This window comes from Tamandua tetradactyla, chromosome 14, assembly GCF_023851605.1.
Source record: "Tamandua tetradactyla isolate mTamTet1 chromosome 14, mTamTet1.pri, whole genome shotgun sequence".
In the NCBI taxonomy this organism is placed as follows: Eukaryota; Metazoa; Chordata; class Mammalia; order Pilosa; family Myrmecophagidae; genus Tamandua; species Tamandua tetradactyla.
In genome coordinates, this window is record NC_135340.1 from 49895642 (window position 1) to 49916421 (window position 20780).

The window sequence follows — 20780 nt, forward strand, 5'->3', positions numbered from 1 at the left end:
AATCTCTGAGTTACATCTCAGGGCAGGAATCAAAACCTCAAATGCCCACATTGGCCAGATGGACTACATAAATGAGTGAGCTAGGCAAGATATAAAAAAAAGAAAGGTGTCCCTTTCCATGTCTTTCTTGAAACATGAAACTCTCTCAGGTTATTTTTTACTTTTCCACATCTAATAGAAATTTGAATGTGGAGAAACAGGTCTCTACAATAAAAGAAATTGACAATACAAGCATGATGATAAATGGCACCTGGCACTGAGCCTCAGCATCAGGGAATGATAGAGAATGGTGGATGCTGCCACAAACCTGAGAACAGTGTGTCCTTTCTAAAGGGAGCAGCTGTTATTCAGCGCCACCTGATAATTTCCAGGTCAACTAATTTCTCAAGAGAAGCTGCAAATGCAGAATTTTATGTAAAAACTCCCAATTTTTATATGTTGACTTAACTTTTAAAAACTGATGAAAGCCCAGCCTTGTTTTTATAGTTCCAGTCCCAGAAACATCACTATTTTGCAAGGCAACTCAGTGTATTTTTTTCCAAAAGCTTCACTTTTAGAAAGAATTGTATTCATGTAGAGCCAAACTCAGATTCCTAGTTAGTTTCAAGCATTGCTTCAACACTGACCTTGAGAGCTATAGCATGAATGAATTCCCTCATCTCCAAGAGCACTCTAATAAACAGAAGATGCTGAGCGTGTTATCATCCTAACTGCTCATCTGTAGGGCAGATGTACTCTCTTATTCTAACAGTTCCTCAAATACCGTAGAGTTCTCTGGTTTTTTTACTTCTACATGGAGGTATTCCCCTTAAAATGTGACACTAGAACTGGCACTAGGCATGATCTAGCCAATGCAAAGGAAATTTCCTCTCTTTCTGGTTAAACTCTGATACTATATCACATGTTCATTAGACCAATTTCTGCATCTGTTTTAGTTTGCTAATACTGCCTGTGCTGGTTTGAAAGGAAGTATGCCCCCTCAGAAAAGCCATGTTTTAATATAAATCCCATTTCGTAAAGGTAGAATAATCTCTATTCAATACTGTATATTTGAAACTGTAATGAGATCATCTCCCTGGTTGATGTGATTTAGTTAAGAATGGTTGTTAAACTGGATTAGGGGATGACATGTCTCCACCCATTTGAGTGGGTCTTGATTAGTTTCTGAAGTCCTATAAAAGAGGAAACACTTTGGAGAATGAGAGATTGAGAGAGATTCAGAGAGAGCAGAGAATGCTGCAGCACCACGAAGCAGAGAATTCCACCAGCCAGTGACCTTTGGAGATGAAAAAGGAAAATGCCTCCCGGGGAGCTTCATGAAACCAGAAGCCAGGAGAGAAAGCTAGCAGATGACGCTGTGTTCGCCATGTGCCCTTCCAGCTGAGAGAGAAGCCCTGGCTGTGTTTACCATGTGCCTTCTCACTTGAGAGAGAAACCCTGAACTTCATCGGCTTTCTTGAACCAAGGTATCATTCCCTGGATGCCTTTGATTGGACATTTCTTTAGACTTGTTTTAATTGGGACATTTTCTCAGCCTTAGAACTGTAAACTAGCAATTCATTAAAATCCCCTTTTTAAAAGCCATTCCATTTCTGGTATATTGCATTCCAGCAGCTAGCAAACTAGAACACTGCCGGAATGCAAAATACCAGAAATGGGCTTACTTTTATAAAAGGGATTTATTAAATTACAAATTTTCAGATCTAAAGTCATAAAAACATCCAAACTAAGGCATCCAGAAAAAGATGCGATTCAAGCAGGACTTATGGATCCAGAACACTTCTGTCAGCTGGGAATGAACATGGCTGGTGTCTGCTGGTCCTTTGGCTTCTGGTTTCCAACAGCTTCTTCAAGGGCTTTTTTCTTTCTGCATCTCCAAATGTCTGTTTGTGTCAGCTCTGAACTTTTTCCAAAGTGAGTCCCTCTAAAAGGACTCCAGTAAGGGATTAAGACACAGCTTGAATGGGCAAAGACACATCTCCATGAAAACGACTAATCAGAAGTTCCCACCCTAAACAATAAGTCTGTCCCACAAGCCTGGATTAGGAAAAAGAACACGGCTTTTCTGGGTACATAACAGTTTTAAACTAGCACAACAGTACCAGCAGTAGCATCACAGACCCTACAGCCAGACTGCCTGGGTTCCAAAACTGATTCCTCCACTTGTTAGCTAGGAGACTTTTAAATAAAGCAAGCTACTTTACTGTTCTATGCCTCAGTTTTTTCATTTGTAAAATGGGGACAATAATGGTACCTACGTCTTGTGGGTGGTATAAGAATTAAATTGGCAATATATAAAGTGCTGAGAACAGGATCTGGCACATAGTAAATACAAGGAAAGTGTCAGGAATTAGGCATTCTCTGACTGTTGTTATTCCTATCACTGGGTTCTACACGTGTGCCATTGGTGTGCTCATCCTGACCACTATAAAAATGCAGACACTATGAAAATATGACAGTGGTAAGTCCTGTCAGCCTGCTTACCACTAGCTGCCATTGGTCCGTTCCCGAGTACACCTGCCTGATCCCAGGATTACTAACCCCATGTTCTCCATCTTGTCCTTGAGGGCTTTTGTCATCATGTTCCAGGCACTGTGCTAGGATGGAGGGCATGAATATCTATAAAACACGGTCTCTGACCTCTGTGAGGTCACACCATAAAAAGGAGGTAAATGGTGAAACATAGAGGTAGACCCCAGAAGACAGTTATGCGCAGAAACCAAAAAAGCGTGCTCAGCTTTAGTCTCACGATCTCATTTAATTTCCCTGAATACTCTGAAATGATAGAAAACCTGGCAAACACATTTTGAACACGTTTATAGTGTTGTTGTTATTTATGAAGAACTTCATCTTTCATACCTTCAAGGTTGGTCATGGCTCTTGACTTTCACCTCCCATTTTTTTCAGAAGGTATCTGTTGTTTTTGCTAATTTGGTGATATTTTATTTGCAAGTAAAATTACTTGCTCAAAAGTCACCCGCATTCCAAATTCTGCTCCAGAGAATATTTAAAATCCATTTGAGGTATGTGAGGATAGTTCAGTGGTAGAGTTCTCGCCTGCCATGCAGGAGACCTGGGTTTGATTCCCAGCCTGTGCGCTACCCAAACAAACAAAGAAGCTAACAAAAACCAACCAGCAAACAAACAATTCAACAAATGATGCTGCATTAACAGGATAGTCACATGGAAAAAGAATGACATGTGACCCCACCACACAGCATGCAAAAAAAATAATCATCCATTTGGGTTCTTTGCTCTTATTACTTGACCATGAGTGTAGTAACTTTGATGTTAGAGTAGATCTTGAAATGTGTTTAACAGAATCAAATCAGATACACATATATATCCCATTACTGAGTGTCTCTGGACTATAGGGAGAGCTGCAATCCCAAAAGCAGCCTGATCCCTCTGCTTTGCACATACCCTCAGACCCAGGGATCCTGTTTTGTTTTAAACACTTAACAGAGGCTCTTTGATTTGTATTGGTCACAAAGGTTTTATTTGCCTTCCTAGCAATCTCCTTCTAGCCCAGTGGCACCACAGTTAATGGGAATGGGCATCAAAAAGGTGAAATTGTTCAACTCACAACCACATAAAAATTTCCTAGGATCCTATTTTCTCCCGTTCTTACACCTTTTTTCGAAGGAAATGTAGAGTTGGATTGCTTGCTTTTTCAAATTTTCAACCAGAATGGCCCCTTCTGTTACTTCAGATAACCAAGGAATTGATTATATAAAGTTGCTAATGTAGTAACCTCTTCATAAACAGATATGTTGCTTAAAGGTTATCTTGCCAGCATCTGATAACCTCTGTATCCCAAGTTGTTTGAGAAAGCTCCGAAGTACACTAAAGTAGGTGTTGGGAACAGGGCCAGAATTGTCCTGCCATTAAATTCCCAAACGTGTCACCCTCAAAGTCCCTATGATTTTTGTCACCTGAAGACCTCATAATTTGAAAGCTTCTAGAAGTTTTTGAACCTCCGTTTACAAAGGGAAGTTGTGTTTCCTCTTTTTTAATTAGAAAATGCATTGTCCATCAGGGCCTCGAACTATGTAGGGGAGCTACTGCTATGCACTGAAGTTAATATAATTCCATCCGAAAGCTAGGAGACATAAAGACATAGGTAGATGGTAGAACTTTCTTATGAGTCATGACTGACAATAATTCAGAGGTCTGTGTTATTCCCTTCAGGGAGTCCCGGGTGTGAACTGCTACATGAAACGTTCAGATTCACGGTTTGCAAAACCTTTCTGGGTTGTGGATTTCATCTGTTGCCTCACAAGTGAAACAGGTCCATTTTCTTGGGCTTTGAGGTGTTCCCCAGCCTGACTTTTCTGCCTAGAAAATGCCATTTTCATAGAGCTGTCATGCTTCGTGTCCTTTGGCGTATGATTTAGCTGTTCGGGGAAAGTGCAGGCTGCTCTTGCTCTCTGAGTGCTGGTGAGATGTGTTTTTGTTTTATTAAATCTTTAAAATACTGGACTGCTTGTTTATGATTCCCATATATTATTGTGTTCTTCTCAGTGACTGGTTATATCACATTTTTTTCCCTCCCTTTGTAAAAATATTAGTACCTTTCTAAAAAACAATATGATCCCCAGAATGGCTACATAATAAAATGGAGGAATATGTTGAGTTTAATATTAGGTCTGTCAAGGCTGTGACTCAGGGCTGCTTCCTTAATACAAAGGTTTGAGGCTTTTCAGACATGGTCCAGAGAATCGCAAATCTTTCTGCTCTTGCCAGAGTTCCTTTAACAAATCTTCGATCATTTGATACTAATCAAAAGCTCTTTTAAAAAAAGATACTAAATGGCACTTGCTCCAGTTGCAGACAACTGTTTGTGACTAAAACTGACTAGAAACGCTGGGTTAAATGCAACCAAGTTCTCGTCCAGGTGTGAGTCTCTCTATGCACTGGGGCCCACACACCCTGTGTCACAGGTCGCCTGGTTCTTCTGATCTCCATGGGAACTCTTTCTTCCTTGGAGATGCTGAGGAAGACGAGAGCGTGTGTAGCCAGCATGAACTCAGGTAAATCTCACAGGGTCTGGTACCTACCCACTGCATCCTCTAGAACAAGGTCAAGTGATGAGTTATCATGTCATGGTTCTAAACCTGCACAGAGGGGACTCAGCAAGTTCTAATTAATCTTGAATAAAACTTGGCTATCCTACTGATGTGAATCCCCAAATAAACCATTACGTGACATCCAATTGAACTTGTTCCTGTCCATACGGTATCTTGCAGCCCATCCTGTACTGTTAGTTTTGGCAAGTATGCTACAGCCTATCATAAATCATGGAAGGAAAAAGCTTTTTGGCCTAGCATGGTTCAGCCTGCTGTAATGTTAGAATACAGAAAGCAGTTCTGTTTTTAGACATCCTTTTACTAACCCAACATTCATAATTTATTATTTCACTGTAAAATTCTTGCAACACTACACCAAAAGTAGTGCTGCCCTTTAATTAAGTGCTCTCAGTAGGAAAAACGTGAAACTGATGTGCAAAACATCTCTGCCTGGTGATTGATAGTGATTACATCTTTATGAACCCAGCCTAAAGGTCTCAACTTCCTGATGGGCGAAATAGCCTATGGGGCTACTTCCTGAGACTGCTTGGTGAGGGATCTGTCCTCTAAGAAAATCTGAGATAATTCAGAGGTCCAATTTAGGAAGATTGAGGTTTTAAACCTGCATCTGTCTATACTTTGTCAAAAGTCTACGTGTCATTATTCCTCATTTCATGTTAAGAACCTACAACCAAATTCCATGCCATGCCCACACCTGAAGAGGTTGTGATGTGGACAGTGAAGAGTCAGGAGAAGGTCCCTTTGAGGGACCCCAGTGTGTCGTATGGATATTTTCCTTTTTTGTGTGTGCTGTATGGTGGGGGTCACATTTCATTCTTTTTCCATGTGACTATCCCGTTATTGCAGCACCACTTGTTGAATTTTTTTGGAGGTGGGGGTGGAGTGCGCAGACTGGAAATCGAACCCGAATCTCCCACATGGCAGGCGAGAATTCTACCTCTGAACTACCCTTGCAGCCTATTGGATTAATTTTTTAAGAATGGAAAGACGGACGACAGGAGGAACTGCTGGCCTGTAGGTGCACAAATAAAACATTAAAGCCAGAAGAGGTTGCATTTTCTAAATTATTTTTCAAATATTTTCCTCCCTTTTTAGCTAAAAAATAGGCAGGTTTCATTTTTATAACAACCACTAAATGTTAGAAGACTAAAATCCCAAGGAATTTAAGTGACCTTCAGTTCATCGCCATATCCGCTCGGTATTTTCCTTCATCGACTGAGTAGTCCCATCAGCCCCAGACCCCTTACTGAAATGCAATTAAGATAGTTCATAGATCTGGAATATCCTAGGTTCCGTGAAAGGAAGGTAAGAAATCCATCCAAGGTGGTAATACTTGTATTAAGTGAGCTTTGGGATATAAGTTAGGCTAATTCCTGTCATAATCATAGCAACTAAAGCAGAAACTGCACAAGGCAGTCAGAGATCTGAGAGAAGACTTATCAATGCCTCGATGCTTACTTTTTTCTGGAACTCTGTTGTTGATACCATGTATGTAAAGTGTTTTCCTGTGTTTTCCAGATTTGGGCCTGGCCTGGTCATCTATTGGTATGGATTTATCCAGGAGCTGGACTGTAACCGGGAGAGGGGCATCCTGCTCAAAGCCTGTTTCCCCACGGACATTGTCACCTTATGCCATAGTGTAGCTTGACCCTGCTGCTCCTGGAAGAAGAGCTAGGAGCAAAGGTGAATCCGGAAGCTATTTTCCTTTCCTGCAGTGTAAACTCCTGGCAACATCTGCCCTGAACTTCAGCTGAACTCTTCTAGTCGCACCACTACCTCTTCAGACAAACATATCAAGAGTTTCTGTTTTCCTTCATCCCTTGCTGATGTGAACCGCCAAGAACTACAGACACAACCCACTCATTATCAGCATTTCTGTCTCTGTCAAACAGTTAGTTTATAGATAGTCATAATCTTTCTTCCTTCCGGATGGTTTCTCCTTGTATCCTGAACAAAAGAAAAAATGTGGGGACTGAAAGGTGTGATTTTTCAATTCTCCTCCCAGTTACCAAATCACCATCTTATTTTTTTTTCTAAGCCTCCATTCATTCATTCTCTCTCCCTCCTCCTTTCTCTTCATGTACACTCCCAGAAATTCAGTATTGTATTACAGCCATGGAATAATCTAGTACAAACCTGGAAAAGCTGAAGACAGGAAGTCTGAAAGTAAATTTTTGCTCTCACCTGCGGGGCTGCATTAGCCTTAGTTGGTAAGATATGTTGTGTGCTTGTTTTGTCCAGTGTTTATGGCTTCCTGACTTCCGCGGCATTAAGTCAAGCTGCAGAAAAGAAAAAATGTATTTTATGAGAATTTCTTCTTTTTATAATACCTATTTGAAAACCAAACATTTTACATTTATCTAATTTACATGTCTGGTAACCATACTAGTTCTTTGGGTTGGGAGTTAAGAGCCGGCCATGGTAGCTCGGTGCCAGATTTGGCTAGAGTTGATTTGTAAACATGACCATTTGTCAGTATATATGTACCAGTGTTTCTATGCGTAATATTTTTTAAAAGCACATTTTATACAGTGCTTGGTACATGTATGTTGAATACAAAAATTATATTACACTGAAATAATTTAGGTGTTAGAAATGTTAAGCTTTAAATACATTAAAGTGCAACCAAAATAACTCTAGTGTAATTTTTTAAAAGCAAAGTAAAAGATATTTTGTATTTGTTCACTTAAATTTATTCATTTTTTTGTACCGCAGACCAGATTTCAGTCTAAAGTAAACAGTCAATACATTAATTATAAACCTATCTTTTGGGAAGTTAAAAGTCATTCTGTATGCAAAAATGTATTTAGCAAAATGCTTTCCCCTTAAGCTGGTAAAACATAGTAATTTTTATGTCGAATAGGTGATTTGGAAATATTAATAAAAATGTAACTTTTACAGACCCCTTAAGTTATATAAATTGGTTCCTTCAAAAGACTAAATATGTCATTTTCGCTTTGTTCATTTTATATCTAATAAGATTTGCAAGAGGCTGCTGACTGGGTTTCCTTGCAGAGGACACAGATGTGTCAGCTCCTCTGGCTGTAGGGGTTTTAAATCTGTTGTGGGCTGCACTAAACAAAAGAGAGAGGAAGATGATGAAATGGTAAGGAAGTGTCAGGAACATTTGTTTCAGAGTAAAATTCATCGTGTAAGTTTTATGAATGGAATAGAATGATTTGAAACCACTTCTATTACCTTTGTCTGAATAAAAAACACATATATAGATAAACAGTTTTGTTTAAATACAAATTTGTGAAAGTAAAACTTGTTAAAAGCAGTTTTCATGACATGCTCTAAACTGCTTATTCTTCTTTGGGAATAAATTACATTTATCTGCAAGTTGTACAGTTGTTGAAATTTCTGTTAAACCCTAGTCAAGGGTTTGTTTGTTTTACATTAAACAAATTTATGGTGAGACTGCACAAATAATTTTTTTTTAATAAAAACTGTTTGCATTTTGTATTCATTCTTCTGCCTGGTGCCTGACCTAATGTGTTGTGAAAAGGTAGTACTGGTGTCCTCCAGCAAAGGCACTGCCTCCTCTTTATGAACGAGGCTTTAACATCAGGCCAGTGAAAGCAGGAAATAAAACAGCCTTAAACTGTTTAACAGTAAAGTCCCAAGTTATTCAAAATTAATCTTTTCCCTCCACACAAAAACTACTATAATTGTTGTATCTACTGCTTTGGACTGGAGGGATGTGGGGGGAAGGGAGTGATGTTCCCAAATCGGAAGCTTAGAGCCTCTTTGTTCTTTTTCTTTTTATGTTAAAAATACTCGTGTGTGTGTGTGTGTGTGTGTGTGTGTGTGTGTGTGTGTGTGTGTGTGTGTGTGATTTGTTTTTCAGTTTAGACAGTATGAACCTGAGCCCTGTGTGTGTGTGTGTGTGTGTGTGTGTGTGTGTGTGATTTGTTTTTCAGTTTAGACAGTATGAACCTGAGCCCTGGAGAGTAGACATGGGGGTGACAACTTTTTTTTTATTGCTGTCGTCATTAGAACATTAACGTTAAAGCCAAATCTTATTTTATGGGGCATTCTGCAAACTGTGTTGATGAGTTATGCCAAGTCAGAAAGCAGGAGTGTGTGTAAAACATAAAACTAAATGATGTTCTCTCTGGCATATATAGACTTGCCAAGCATCTGCTCTCATGAGCAAATGAGACCCTTGTATTTGAAGCATGTAGAGGGATCAGCTCAGAGCAAAGCTGATCCAGCACTATTGATATTTACATAGATTTCATAGATAGCCTCCCACTTTTACCCTTCCCCCCAAAGATAATAAACAGTGGGAATCCCTTTGTTTTTTCTTTTGCCTTCTAGTGAGGTCTCTGTCAATTCTTCTAAACATTCCTGAAATCATATATACAAGGAAAAGCTTGGCGATCCAAAGTGGAAAGCTAGGGTCTCCAGGGGAAATCATTTTCTTTTAACTATAGGGGTGTATACCTGCTCATTATCTGCGAGGCTTGATTCCACCCTGGAAAAGAAGATAAATTATTGTTCTTTAGGGGCTGCATTAACTCATTCAACCCGTGGGGGATTGTTTAGAGTCCCGGATGAGGTAATCTACTAAATGGTCCCTCCTGGCCACACTAATTAATGCCCCGCCCTGAAGTGAACAGTTAATTCACACGCTTCTCACTGGGGAGCTACACCCATTGTTTCCTTTCTTCTTTGAAACCAAGATACCTTAGACGTCTGCTCTTTTTATCCTGCTCCTCCCAGCTATAGACCTGATGTTTCAATTGAATTACATCTTTAATGCTTTATGTGCTACTTCCCTTCACTTTTCACCTTCCTGGTCATCTTCCCTCTCCTTCACTTGCCTTTGCCAGGTTCCTTCCACATTTACATGTATATCGCTTTTTCTCACTACTCCTTGGCTCTTATTTTCTCTAAAATAATGATCCTAAGGCTCCAGTGCATCCCAGCTCAGTCCTGGTTCATATGTCTGAGGGAAAGAAGCAATTGGCCTCACCTCTTAGGGGAAAAGCCTCCCCCAAGTATCTTCCCCATGCCAAAAGTTCAAGTGCATGTGTAGCAACTAAAGGACTGTAAACTTTTAACTAAGATTATACGGTTTTTTCAGGGTCAAATGTGATATGAGGTTTATGCCTTTGGCAAATGTTTTGGCAAAAAGAGCCAAACAAAAAAAAAAAACCATGTTAAATTTATAACCACTCTCAGCCTAAGAATTGGCGAGTTGATTTAAATAACGAATTAAGTAAATGTCTGCATGAGTTAGAGAATCCCCCCTGGCTTGTTCCTCTTGGGCGCAGCTTGCATTTTCCATGGGATCTGATGGAAGCAAGTTGCCTCAAAGCGGAACTGCTTTGTGACGGGATGCGAGAGGAAAGTCTCCCGATTGGCACATCTTGATTAGGTGTAAGGAGCAAAGCAGGCTTAACAAGAGAAGGAACTACAAGGTAAACAATGGAAGTTTGCCCGCGACATAATTTACAGAGAAATCCCTATCTGAACTTTCTGGACAAAGTCACTCCTAGGTTAAGGGAGGATGGCATGTGACACAAAGCTTGGATCGCCTAAACTTAAAACTAGCCTCCCTATGATTAATAAATGTGGTCTGAACCTGTTTTATTAAGAATATGCCAGAATCCTAAAGTTAAATAAGGAAGGTAGAATTATGAATTAAATAATAGCCAGAGCAGCTTGGGTAACCCCTTGTGTTTCTCACTTTCCTGCTATTGTTTTGAATGTGGCTGTGAGACAAAGAGCTGCTTAGGTCAAGCACTATAAATTACAGTTTTCATACAATAGTAATCCACTAAAATGATTTCAAAGCTTGATCAAAGTACTTCAAAAGACTTTTAAAACTTTTCCACAATACAGAGAGAGGGGAAATTCTCATTTGATGCCTTAATTTGTTTCATTTAGTGTAGCAAAATTTGATCCTGGCATCATACTTATTTTATATAAAATCCAACTCTAGTTAAAAATAATCCAATTTTGTTCGTAGTGTTGTTTCATGTAAGAGTAAAGAAAATTTACATTTTCAACTATTTCAACTGGAACCACAAAAAATTTGGAGTCACTTGTAGCATAGCATAAAAAATAGTAATATTTTTAAATAGGCATAACTTCACAATTATTTACTTAGGATACTGAAGGTATGTGTTAATCCCTATGCCTTAGAATAAAGCAGATCTCAGTGGATTTATATGGTATCTTAATAATCATCATGGCAGCAGATATATTCAGTTTTTCACCCCTTTTCCCTCATTGCTTGGATGTATCTTGAAGCTGTCTCATGTCATAGGCAGGGTGATGGAAGTCCCCTAGTGATAGCAAAGCTAAGCAAATTCTAGGCTCAGCCATACAGAAAGGTAGTGTGGGCCTGCTGCAACAATGCCAGATTCCACCAAGGCCTCATGATATTATGTCAGGGTGAGTTTTATTTTTTAAAAGGAAGGTCATTTTGAAATGCAGACATGAAATATAACCAACTCAATTAAGTAATAACAATTGAAGTTCAGAGTTTAATTGAGGGCTGAACATGAAGCCAATGACCATTAACCTAAAGCCGTCATTAATTCCCTTGGAAACCGCCTTGGTTAAGGGCATTTCTAGAGTAACTAGCTTTAAAAAAAAAAAAAAAGTAGTGTCTTTGTCATATTTATATTCAGCACAGATGTGTTCAGAAATGACGTTAGTCTGTCAGTGCCAGATTTTCTGTATTTCTTAATTGGAAGCTTTTATAGGGCAAATTAAAGTTTAGATAATCAAACCACTTCTTGCTTCATCGTTATATAAACTAAAAGAAGCACCCTTTATGTGATTGCTTTGTATTACCTTAATCATCGACCAGTTTGTGTCTATAGCTACGGAATGGCAAGATTTTCAAGTAGATTGCAAGCTTCATGAGAGCAGAGACTGTTCATTTACTGCTCTATCCCCCAATGCCTAGCAGAATTCCTAACACAGAGCGAGTGTTCAATAAATGTTCAATAAATGAATGAATGGATATGTTAAATTTGTATTAAATGTTTTCACCAACTTTATAAAACTGGCATTAAGCAAACAATTGAAATCTTTTTGTTTCATTTTCCTCACCTGAAAAAATGGGTATATTAAGTCAGAGAAAGCATTATATATGTTGATAATAAAGAAATAGTATAAAAACCTTCAAAACATTCATCTATAAGAGTATTTTAGAATGCATACTTAGTTTTAAGGGGAATTTGGGCAATTTCACTGCATTTGTCTTAAAGTTAGCCTTAATACTTTATTGTTCATCCACTATATTGCTGAATAAGCTAGAACAAGTAAAAGCTACCTTTTTCTCTCTAAAATTAAAGCCGGGGTGGGCAGCTTATCTTTATATTCACACTTCTATTTAAGAAACAGTTTTCCAAAAATCAAGTCAGAGCCCCAGATCAAATGTATTAGGCATACATATTTTGGGACATTCAGTAATGTTATCCAGTTAACTACAAATGATACCTTAAATTTCTTGCTTTTCTAATGCTGGGATGATGGCAAAGTGGGTCCTGGCTAGAGAAGTTGTCAGCTGCCTCAAGAGAGAATAACTCTTTGGTCATTTGCCAACAGGATCTGAACTTTGCAGAGGTACTGACCATGAACTGCGCAGTGGGTGTTTCCTCATTAGTCATTAATTCAGAGAATATTATCATTTGAAAGCCAAAGGCATTTGACATATTTCCTCATATTTTGGAAACATGACACAGAGAGGGCTAGAACTTCCACATTTCTTCTTTGCTCTTCAAGTTTCCCAGACTTTACGTGCTGGGGCCATTTAGTGGGTGACTCCTTCCAGGAGAAGGTAGAGAGAACAGACACCCACTCAGGTATCACTGAAAGTGGGTCCGCCTTGCTCCAGGTGATATTTTATCTTATATTTCCGGCACTTATTTATTCAAGACGCATACAAATATTTATTTAGCTCCTAATGTGTGTTTAGGAGTATTTAAAGTGCTATTGGGGGAATTCATAAAAAATGTAATAAAAAGTTCCTCTTGAAGGAAGATACATCATTAATTATCAAAACAAAAACAACACAAAAGATGTCCTTTCACAATCTGATTTAGTATAATTAGCACAAAATTTCAGAAAAAGCAATCACAGTATAATAAGGAAAGAAGGAAAACTATGAGGCTTTTATTAAGCTATTTTAACCCTAGTTAAAACCAAATAGTTTTCTGTTTCCTTCTGGTAGCTGCCTTCTCTGCTGTTGAGAAGGATTCTGAAGCAGAGTTCAGGCTCAATGGGAAACAGGCTTACAATTATTATGAGTGCTAGTCTTTGGAGTGGGCAGTGATCACATGGATGCCACATATTGTTTGGTACAAATATAAATACATTCTAAGCCTTTGGAACTGAGCTCAACCTTGTTCAAGCTCCTGGGTAATAAACAGTATTTTCCAGTGGTTCTGTGACATCAAGTGAAGCCATCTGTCCATGGCTAATACCCATTTAGTAATCATATAAGCTAAATATGTCAATAGGAATATGATTTTAAAACCCAAGAGAAGCATTAGAAGGCCACAGATAATTATTACTCTCAGTAAAGTAAATACCTAAAGTTAAATGATGCTACTGATGAAAAATATTGGGGCTCTATAATTTTGTCGAGTCTTAGGCTCTGCATAAGGATCTTAAGATCAGAGGATTGTCTGGTAGTATGTGGTCTTACCCACTCCTTAGTTTTTTATTTTTTGTGAGTTACTTTTTTTTCCAGTTGTTCTAGTTTGCTAGCTGCCAGAATGCAACACACCAGAGACAGATTGGCTTTTTTTAATTTTTTTTATTTTTTTATAAACGGAAAGAAAAAAAAAAAGAAATTAACACAACATTTAGAAATCATACCGTTCTACATATGCACTCAGTAATTCTTAACATCATCACATAGATGCATGATCATTGTTTCTTAGTACATTTGCATCGGTTTAGAGGAACTAGCAACACAACAGAAAAAGATATAAAATGTTAATATAAAGAAAAGAAATAAAAGTAATATAATAGTAAAAAAACAACAACAACAAACAAACAAACAAGCAAACAAAAACAAAAAAAACCCTATAGCTCAGATGCAGCTTCATTCAGTGTTTTAACATGATTACTTTACAATTAGGTATTATTGTGCTGTCCATTTTTGAGTTTTTGTATCTAGTCCTGTTGCACAGTCTGTATCCCTTCAGCTTCAATTACCCATTGTCTTACCCTGTTTCTAACTCCTGCTGAACTCTGTTACCAATGACATATTTCAAGTTTATTCTCGAATGTCCGTTCACATCAGTGGGACCATACAGTATTTGTCCTTTAGTTTTTGGCTGGATTCACTCAGCACAATACCAATCAAAATCCCAACAACTTATTTTTCAGAATTAGAAAAACCAATAAGCAAATTTATCTGGAAGGGCAGGTTGCCCCGAATTGCTAAAAACATCTTGAGGAAAAAAAACGAAGCTGGACGTCTAGCGATGCCGGACTTTAAGGCATATTATGAAGCCACAGTGGTCAAAACAGCATGGTATTGGCATAAAGATAGATATATCGACCAATGGAATCGAATAGAGTGCTCAGATATAGACCCTCTCATCTATGGACATTTGATCTTTGACAAGGCAGTCAAGCCAACTCACCTGGGACAGAGCAGTCTCTTCAATAAATGGTGCCTAGAGAACTGGATATCCATATGCAAAAGAATGAAAAAAGACCCATCTCTCACACCCTATACAAAAGTTAACTCAAAATGGATCAAAGATCTAAACATTAGGTCTAAGACCATAAAACAGATAGAGGAAAATGTTGGGAGATATCTTATGGATCTTACAACTGGAGGTGGTTTTATGGACCTTAAACCTAAAGCAAGAACACTGAAGAAGGAAATAAATAAATGGGAGCTCCTCAAAATTAAACACTTTTGTGCATCAGAGAACTTCATCAAGAAAGTAGAAAGACAGCCTACACAATGGGAGACAATATTTGGAAACGACATATCAGATAAAGGTCTAGTATCCAGAATTTATAAAGAGATTGTTCAACTCAACAACAAAAAGACAGCCAACCCAATTACAAAATGGGAAAAAGACTTGAACAGACACCTACCAGAAGAGGAAATATGGATGGCCAAGAGGCACATGAAGAGATGCTCAATGTCCCTGGCCATTAGAGAAATGCAAATCAAAACCACAATGAGATATCATCTCACACCCACCAGAATGGCCATTATCAACAAAACAGAAAATGACAGATTGGCTTTTAATAAAAGGGGATTTATTTTGTTGGTTCTTCAGAGGAAAGGCAGCTAACTTTCCACTGAGGTTCTTTCTTACGTGGAAGGCACAGGGTGGTCTCTGCTGGTCTTCTCTCCAGGCCCCTGGGTTCCAGCAACTTTCCCCGGGGTGATTTCTTTCTCCATCTCCAAAGGCCTGGGCTGAGCTGCAGAGTGCCGAGATGAGGAATGCCGAGCTGCTTAGCAGCGCTTAGCTGCGTTGCAATCTCTCATTTAAGCACCAGCCAATTAAGTCAAACGTCACTCATTGCAGCAGACACGCCTCCTAGCTGGCTGCAGATGTAATTGGCAACAGATGAGGTTCACGTTCCGTTGGCTTATGTCCGCAGCAACAAGACTAGGTATGCTCACCTGGCCAAGTTGACAATTGAATCTAACTAACACACCAGTCAAACCAGGCTGATGTTTCAAGGTCAGCTGCAGACTCTGCTTTCCTTTTCTTTATGGTCTTTATATCATCTGGGTATATGATTTTCTACTTAATACAATGCATTTTGTAGGGCTCAGTTCAAATTTGTAATGTTGGCTTTAAAATATGCTCCCGAAACAGACATGTTAAAATATTTTTAATGAAAAAGGACACTGGCATGCTTTACATGTTACTGCCATTTTTGTTAATATACTTACCATTGAGCCATACATAATTTTCCTTAAAAACCTTTTAATTGTGTTAGTTCATTACTTCTGGCAGATAAAATAGTGACACTGCACACAGAAAATCAGTAGGTAATAATGTAAAAGTATTGTTTTTGCTAATATGAATAGAAGACTCCATCTCAGTTTGTTACAATTTTTTTTCTTAGAGAATGTGTAGGTTTACAGGAAAATCATACAAAAAGTACAGAGTTTCCATACATCCTCCTTCACACTCACAGTTTTTCCTATCATTCACACTTTACATTAGTGGGGTAATTTTGCTACAATTGATAAAACAATATTATTATAATTATACTATGAACTATAGTTCACATATTACATTAGGACATTATTTATGTTGTACAATTATTTTTTTTAATTTTTATTCTGATAACATATATATCACCTAAAATTTCCCATTTTAACCACTTTCAAATATTCAGTTCAGTGATTAATTACATCCACAATATTGTGCTACCATCACTACCATCTCCCACCAAAACTTAAAAAAAAGTTGTACAATAAATTAAAAATAGCAATCCAACATAACAGAACAACTGAAAAGCAGAACAACAAAAGAGATGGTGAAATAGACATGCGTGCACTACATGTAAATGTTAAACTCCATCTTCTGCTAAATTATCTTTGCCTTAGTCACTGCCCTTCTCCCATTCAAAATGTTTCCCAAAGACAAAAAGAGTTAAAAACAGCAGAATGGGGGTGTGGAATGAGCAAAGAAATTCACCTGAGAATTGAATTGCATTTTCAGTTGGTTCTTTGACAATTTCGTAGGAGGCATATGGAAAGTAGAACTCAGCCATTAGCGAAGAGGAGACAAGTTCGACTCATAGGCTAAGAGAATTTTAGTATTGGAAGGGGCCAGAGGCCTCATTTTACAGGTGAGAAAATTAAAATCTGGCAAGGTCAAGGGACCCTTCCAAGGGCACATAGCTAGCTGATGAGGGACAGGACAAGACTCTGTGCCTCCTAACCTCCAGTCCACTGTCCTTCCCACCGTAGGTTAATCATTTATTTCTGAAAGAATTTCCAGTACCTTTCAGTACGTTTATCATTTACAAAGACAAGAACATTCTGGACTTACTGCTTTGGCACTGTCCCTGACATCCTAATCTCTCTAGTAAAATTGGCTGGTGCCTTGACAGAAGTAAGTCTCAATTTCTATTTGTGCTTTAGTATCCTGAAAATCTTTTAACATTTGGTGAAAATTGGCTCCTCTACCTTGGCATTTAGCCTAAGGATGTGCTACTAAGAATGAATTTGGAAACACTTGACACCTTTCCTTTGACCAATTTACATATTAATTTGATTCTCTTTCTACAGATCTTACGTGTACCATCTTCTCTTCCTTTCTGGAAGGATAAAATACTATTTAAACCAATAATAATGCTTGAACTTCCACTGATCAGCATGAGCCATAACTCACATATAATATTCAAGAACCATAAAAGCCTCGTGAGTAAGACACAGACTTTGACAACAGTCTGAAATCTCTACTTCTCCACTTTTCACATAGTCAAACGCTCTAAAAGCATCTGTTTCTTCATTTGTAAAATAGAAAATAATGCCTATTGCGCTGGACTATTATGAGGGTTAAATGAGATTAGTGCTTAATACATCATAAATCACAGCTTTAAGAAAACTATCGTTTATTGCAGTTGTGTTCCATATTATGTAATTATTAATAATATTACTGCTACCATAAAATGTTCCATTTAATAAATACTATGCACCTTCAAAATGTGTATTCTCTATGTTAATGTAGAAATCACTGTGAGGTAGGGGGCTTGGCCTATTGTTGCTTTGTTAAAGCTCATTTAGAAAAAACCATTTTCCTAAAGTTAAGAGACTAGCAGAACAAGACCCTCCTTTGAGAGTGGGTTTAGTTGATTGTTTTCGCAGACAGATGTCTAGTTTAGCATTCCTAGGAGGAGGAGCTCAGACACAGCCAGCCAGTGTTTCTTTTGATAGTGATCCCAGCCTTTGCCATAAACACAACCTGGGCGGCGGTGAATCACAGGAACCACCAGCTCTTACACATCTGATTGACAGCCCAAATCCACCGCACACCAAACGAGCCCCCGAAAGGTGTACGGGCTTCTCGTAATAGAAAAGGTTTCTTTAAGGAGAGGGAAACACCTTCTCCGGCCCATTGTTAATTTAGTGAGAGTGTACAGTGTTATTTGAATTTGATCTTTGACCAAACAAAAAGGCGGGTATACAGGTGGTTCAGCGGTAGAATGCTCGCCTTCCCTGCAGGAGACCCTGTTTTGATTCCCGGATCACGCGCACACACAGCAAAGCAAAAGGAATTGGGGGTAATCACTGGTGAGTTCCTGGGTTCTTCCGCCATCAATGACTGTGACCCTATTTGGAGTGCCTTTTTAAAAGATGTGTCTTTCACCCAGGGCACCACCCCTAAAACATAAACCTCGTTAGCTCACAGGCAAGCTGAATGATTTTTAAACAATTGAACAAGTGCTGAACCCAGTCCAATCTTGGAGGTTGGAAGCAGATTCTGGCTCACCTGCTCCTTGGCAGCTGAAATCCTCTAACCTTAAAGGCAAGAAAACTGTGGCACTTTGCAAGCAAGAAACTTGTCTTTGCGACCCCCCTGCAGGTAGATAAATGCTCTTATGTCCGTTTACCAAGGGGTTTTCAAATTTAACTTTACCTCTTGCAGGAGTTGCTTATTTACTTCCTTTACAACGGTAAACTTGAAAAAATACTTATTTTAAAGAGAATTCTTTCTCTTTCCGTGATGTTATCAGAAAATTAAAAAATAATTTAATATATATTAAAATGTGTGTCTATCCAAGCACAAAAATTAAAGTGTAGTATAAATTGCCCATACTTACCTACAATCAGCACCCAGAGAATGTATGTTCAGAGTTTGTTGGGACTGTCTCTTGAACACTGGAGGACAAAGGTCTCAGACAGGAATTCTGTAAGCTCACCTGGGACCACTTCCCTCCACCCCCCCAGACTGACCTGTGGGATGAGTGCAGCTCAGAGGAAACTGTTGGGGTGCACTGGGAAGTTCCCTTTGTACCACGCGGTTCCCTTCTCCTGTAGATGTGCTAGTCAATTATGAAAAGGAGAATTGAAGAAGAAAAGGTACTATCTCTTTGTAACAGGCTCTTTCATTAACTGAATTTGTACAGTTTAAATTAATTTGCCTCAGACTTAACCTGGTCTCATATCTTAATTAAGAAGCTGAATACTAACACAAACTGTCCTGAAATAACTTGATCCGACCCTTTATTACCTAAAGTGATCCAGGTTTTACAGTGTGAGTCACCAATATCTTTGGTTCACTCATTCTTCTCCCCCTGGGCATCTGTTGCTGTAGTTGGAAGTGTACGAGGGAGGCCACCTTCCCTGCTGAGGGGACCATGCCTCCCTCGGTGCTGGAATTGGAGGCTCCCCTGCCAGTCCCTCACCTGCAGGGAGGGGAGTCAGTGTTCCCAGCAGGGGCCCCCCGGGGCAGCTCTAGGGCAGTTCTAGGCCCTGCAGCGTGAAAATCCTGACAGGACTGCTCTGCTCCTGGATGCATACCAGAGAGAAAAAGGAGATCGGAGGCAAGCTCGTTTCATCGTCCGCACAAGCCACTCACACACACTTGGGAACAGCTTCACCCTTTCTAACCAAATGCAATTATAACCAGACATTCAAAGAAGATGCTTTATCACAACACAGGTAGACGGGTCCAGTGAAGAGCGTGTCACTCCGTTCCCTCCAGTGAGATGTAAAATGTTTTTTTCTTTAACTATTTTGAAGTTTCAAAGAGTACTTCACTTCCCTGATAAAAAGAAAGCTCCTTTTCTGCCACCTGTAAAGGGCTCTAGTAGCCATCTTGTGGCCACGAGGTTTGAAAGGCTAAGATGCCACCTCCAAAGTAATTGAGGCACTGAGCCACGTCAGCCTGCCAACCCTGGGCCTCTTTGCTGTTTAAACAATTGTCTGTTAGTTATTCTGTTACTTGCACCTGAAAGCACTCCTAACTGACAAAAGAATGCTAAGAATTCCTAGAACAGGGCTCTCTGGGGTTTCTTAAACTGCACTGAGAGATTTGGTTGAAATGCCTAACAAAGTTACTGATTGCTCAGGACGTACCCAGAAGTACTGATCCGTCAGCACTCTGAATCTGAGAGGGCTGGGATGGAAGCTAATTCCCCGTAGGAAGGGGATGAACCTAACAATATAGTATCATGCACACCCATCAAATGCATTAAATAGTAGTACTTTGCAAAAGTCTGTCAAGTGTCTATTCCAGAAGTGAAGGCTCCAGGGACATAATTATTAATATTAAGATCAGAAGGAAAATGAGCTATAGAGAGCAAAAGGTGCCCATAAATGACTGTGGATAGAAGCCCTTAGCCAAATAAATAACCACTTCAGAATAACCCTTCCCTCCTCCCTCTCTAATCCCCACACCTACGAGAGAATACCATTTTCTGCTGAATTATCCAGTCAAATAAATAAATACATTAGCCAATTTTCCCTTTCTAGCTTTGCCAGCACATCTGAAATGATACAATGGCAGGGACCATGCCTACTGAGCTCGGCACTGAGAGCACATCTAATTCAGTCCTCCCCGCACTGCTTACGGATGGGCCCGATATCTGCAGAAGAGGCCACACAGCCCGGTCGGGAAGCCTCAGTGCACCAGGGCGAGATACACAGGTTCCAACCCCAGGCACAGCCATCATGAGCTGTCTGGGTTCAGCAGGTTCCTTAGTCTCCTTGTGCCACGAGTG

At 39.2% G+C, this 20780-nt stretch overlaps 1 protein-coding gene across 8 annotated transcripts in view; it reads left to right on the plus strand.

The window, feature by feature from the left end:
- Window positions 1–8615, plus strand: part of CDIN1 (CDAN1 interacting nuclease 1) — a 225809-nt gene extending 217194 nt beyond the window's left edge. For 5 of the 8 annotated variants that reach the window (XM_077127395.1, XM_077127398.1, XM_077127399.1 and 2 more), the window contains one exon: window positions 6609–8581. In XM_077127395.1, coding sequence (XP_076983510.1) covers window positions 6609–6738 — 130 coding nt within the window. In that variant the 3' untranslated portion in view covers window positions 6739–8581. Of the gene's footprint in view, window positions 1–6608 lie in introns of all 8 variants that reach the window. The other 3 variants (XM_077127393.1, XM_077127394.1, XM_077127392.1) reach the window with 3 other exon arrangements.
- The last annotated feature ends 12165 nt before the right edge of the window (window positions 8616–20780 follow it).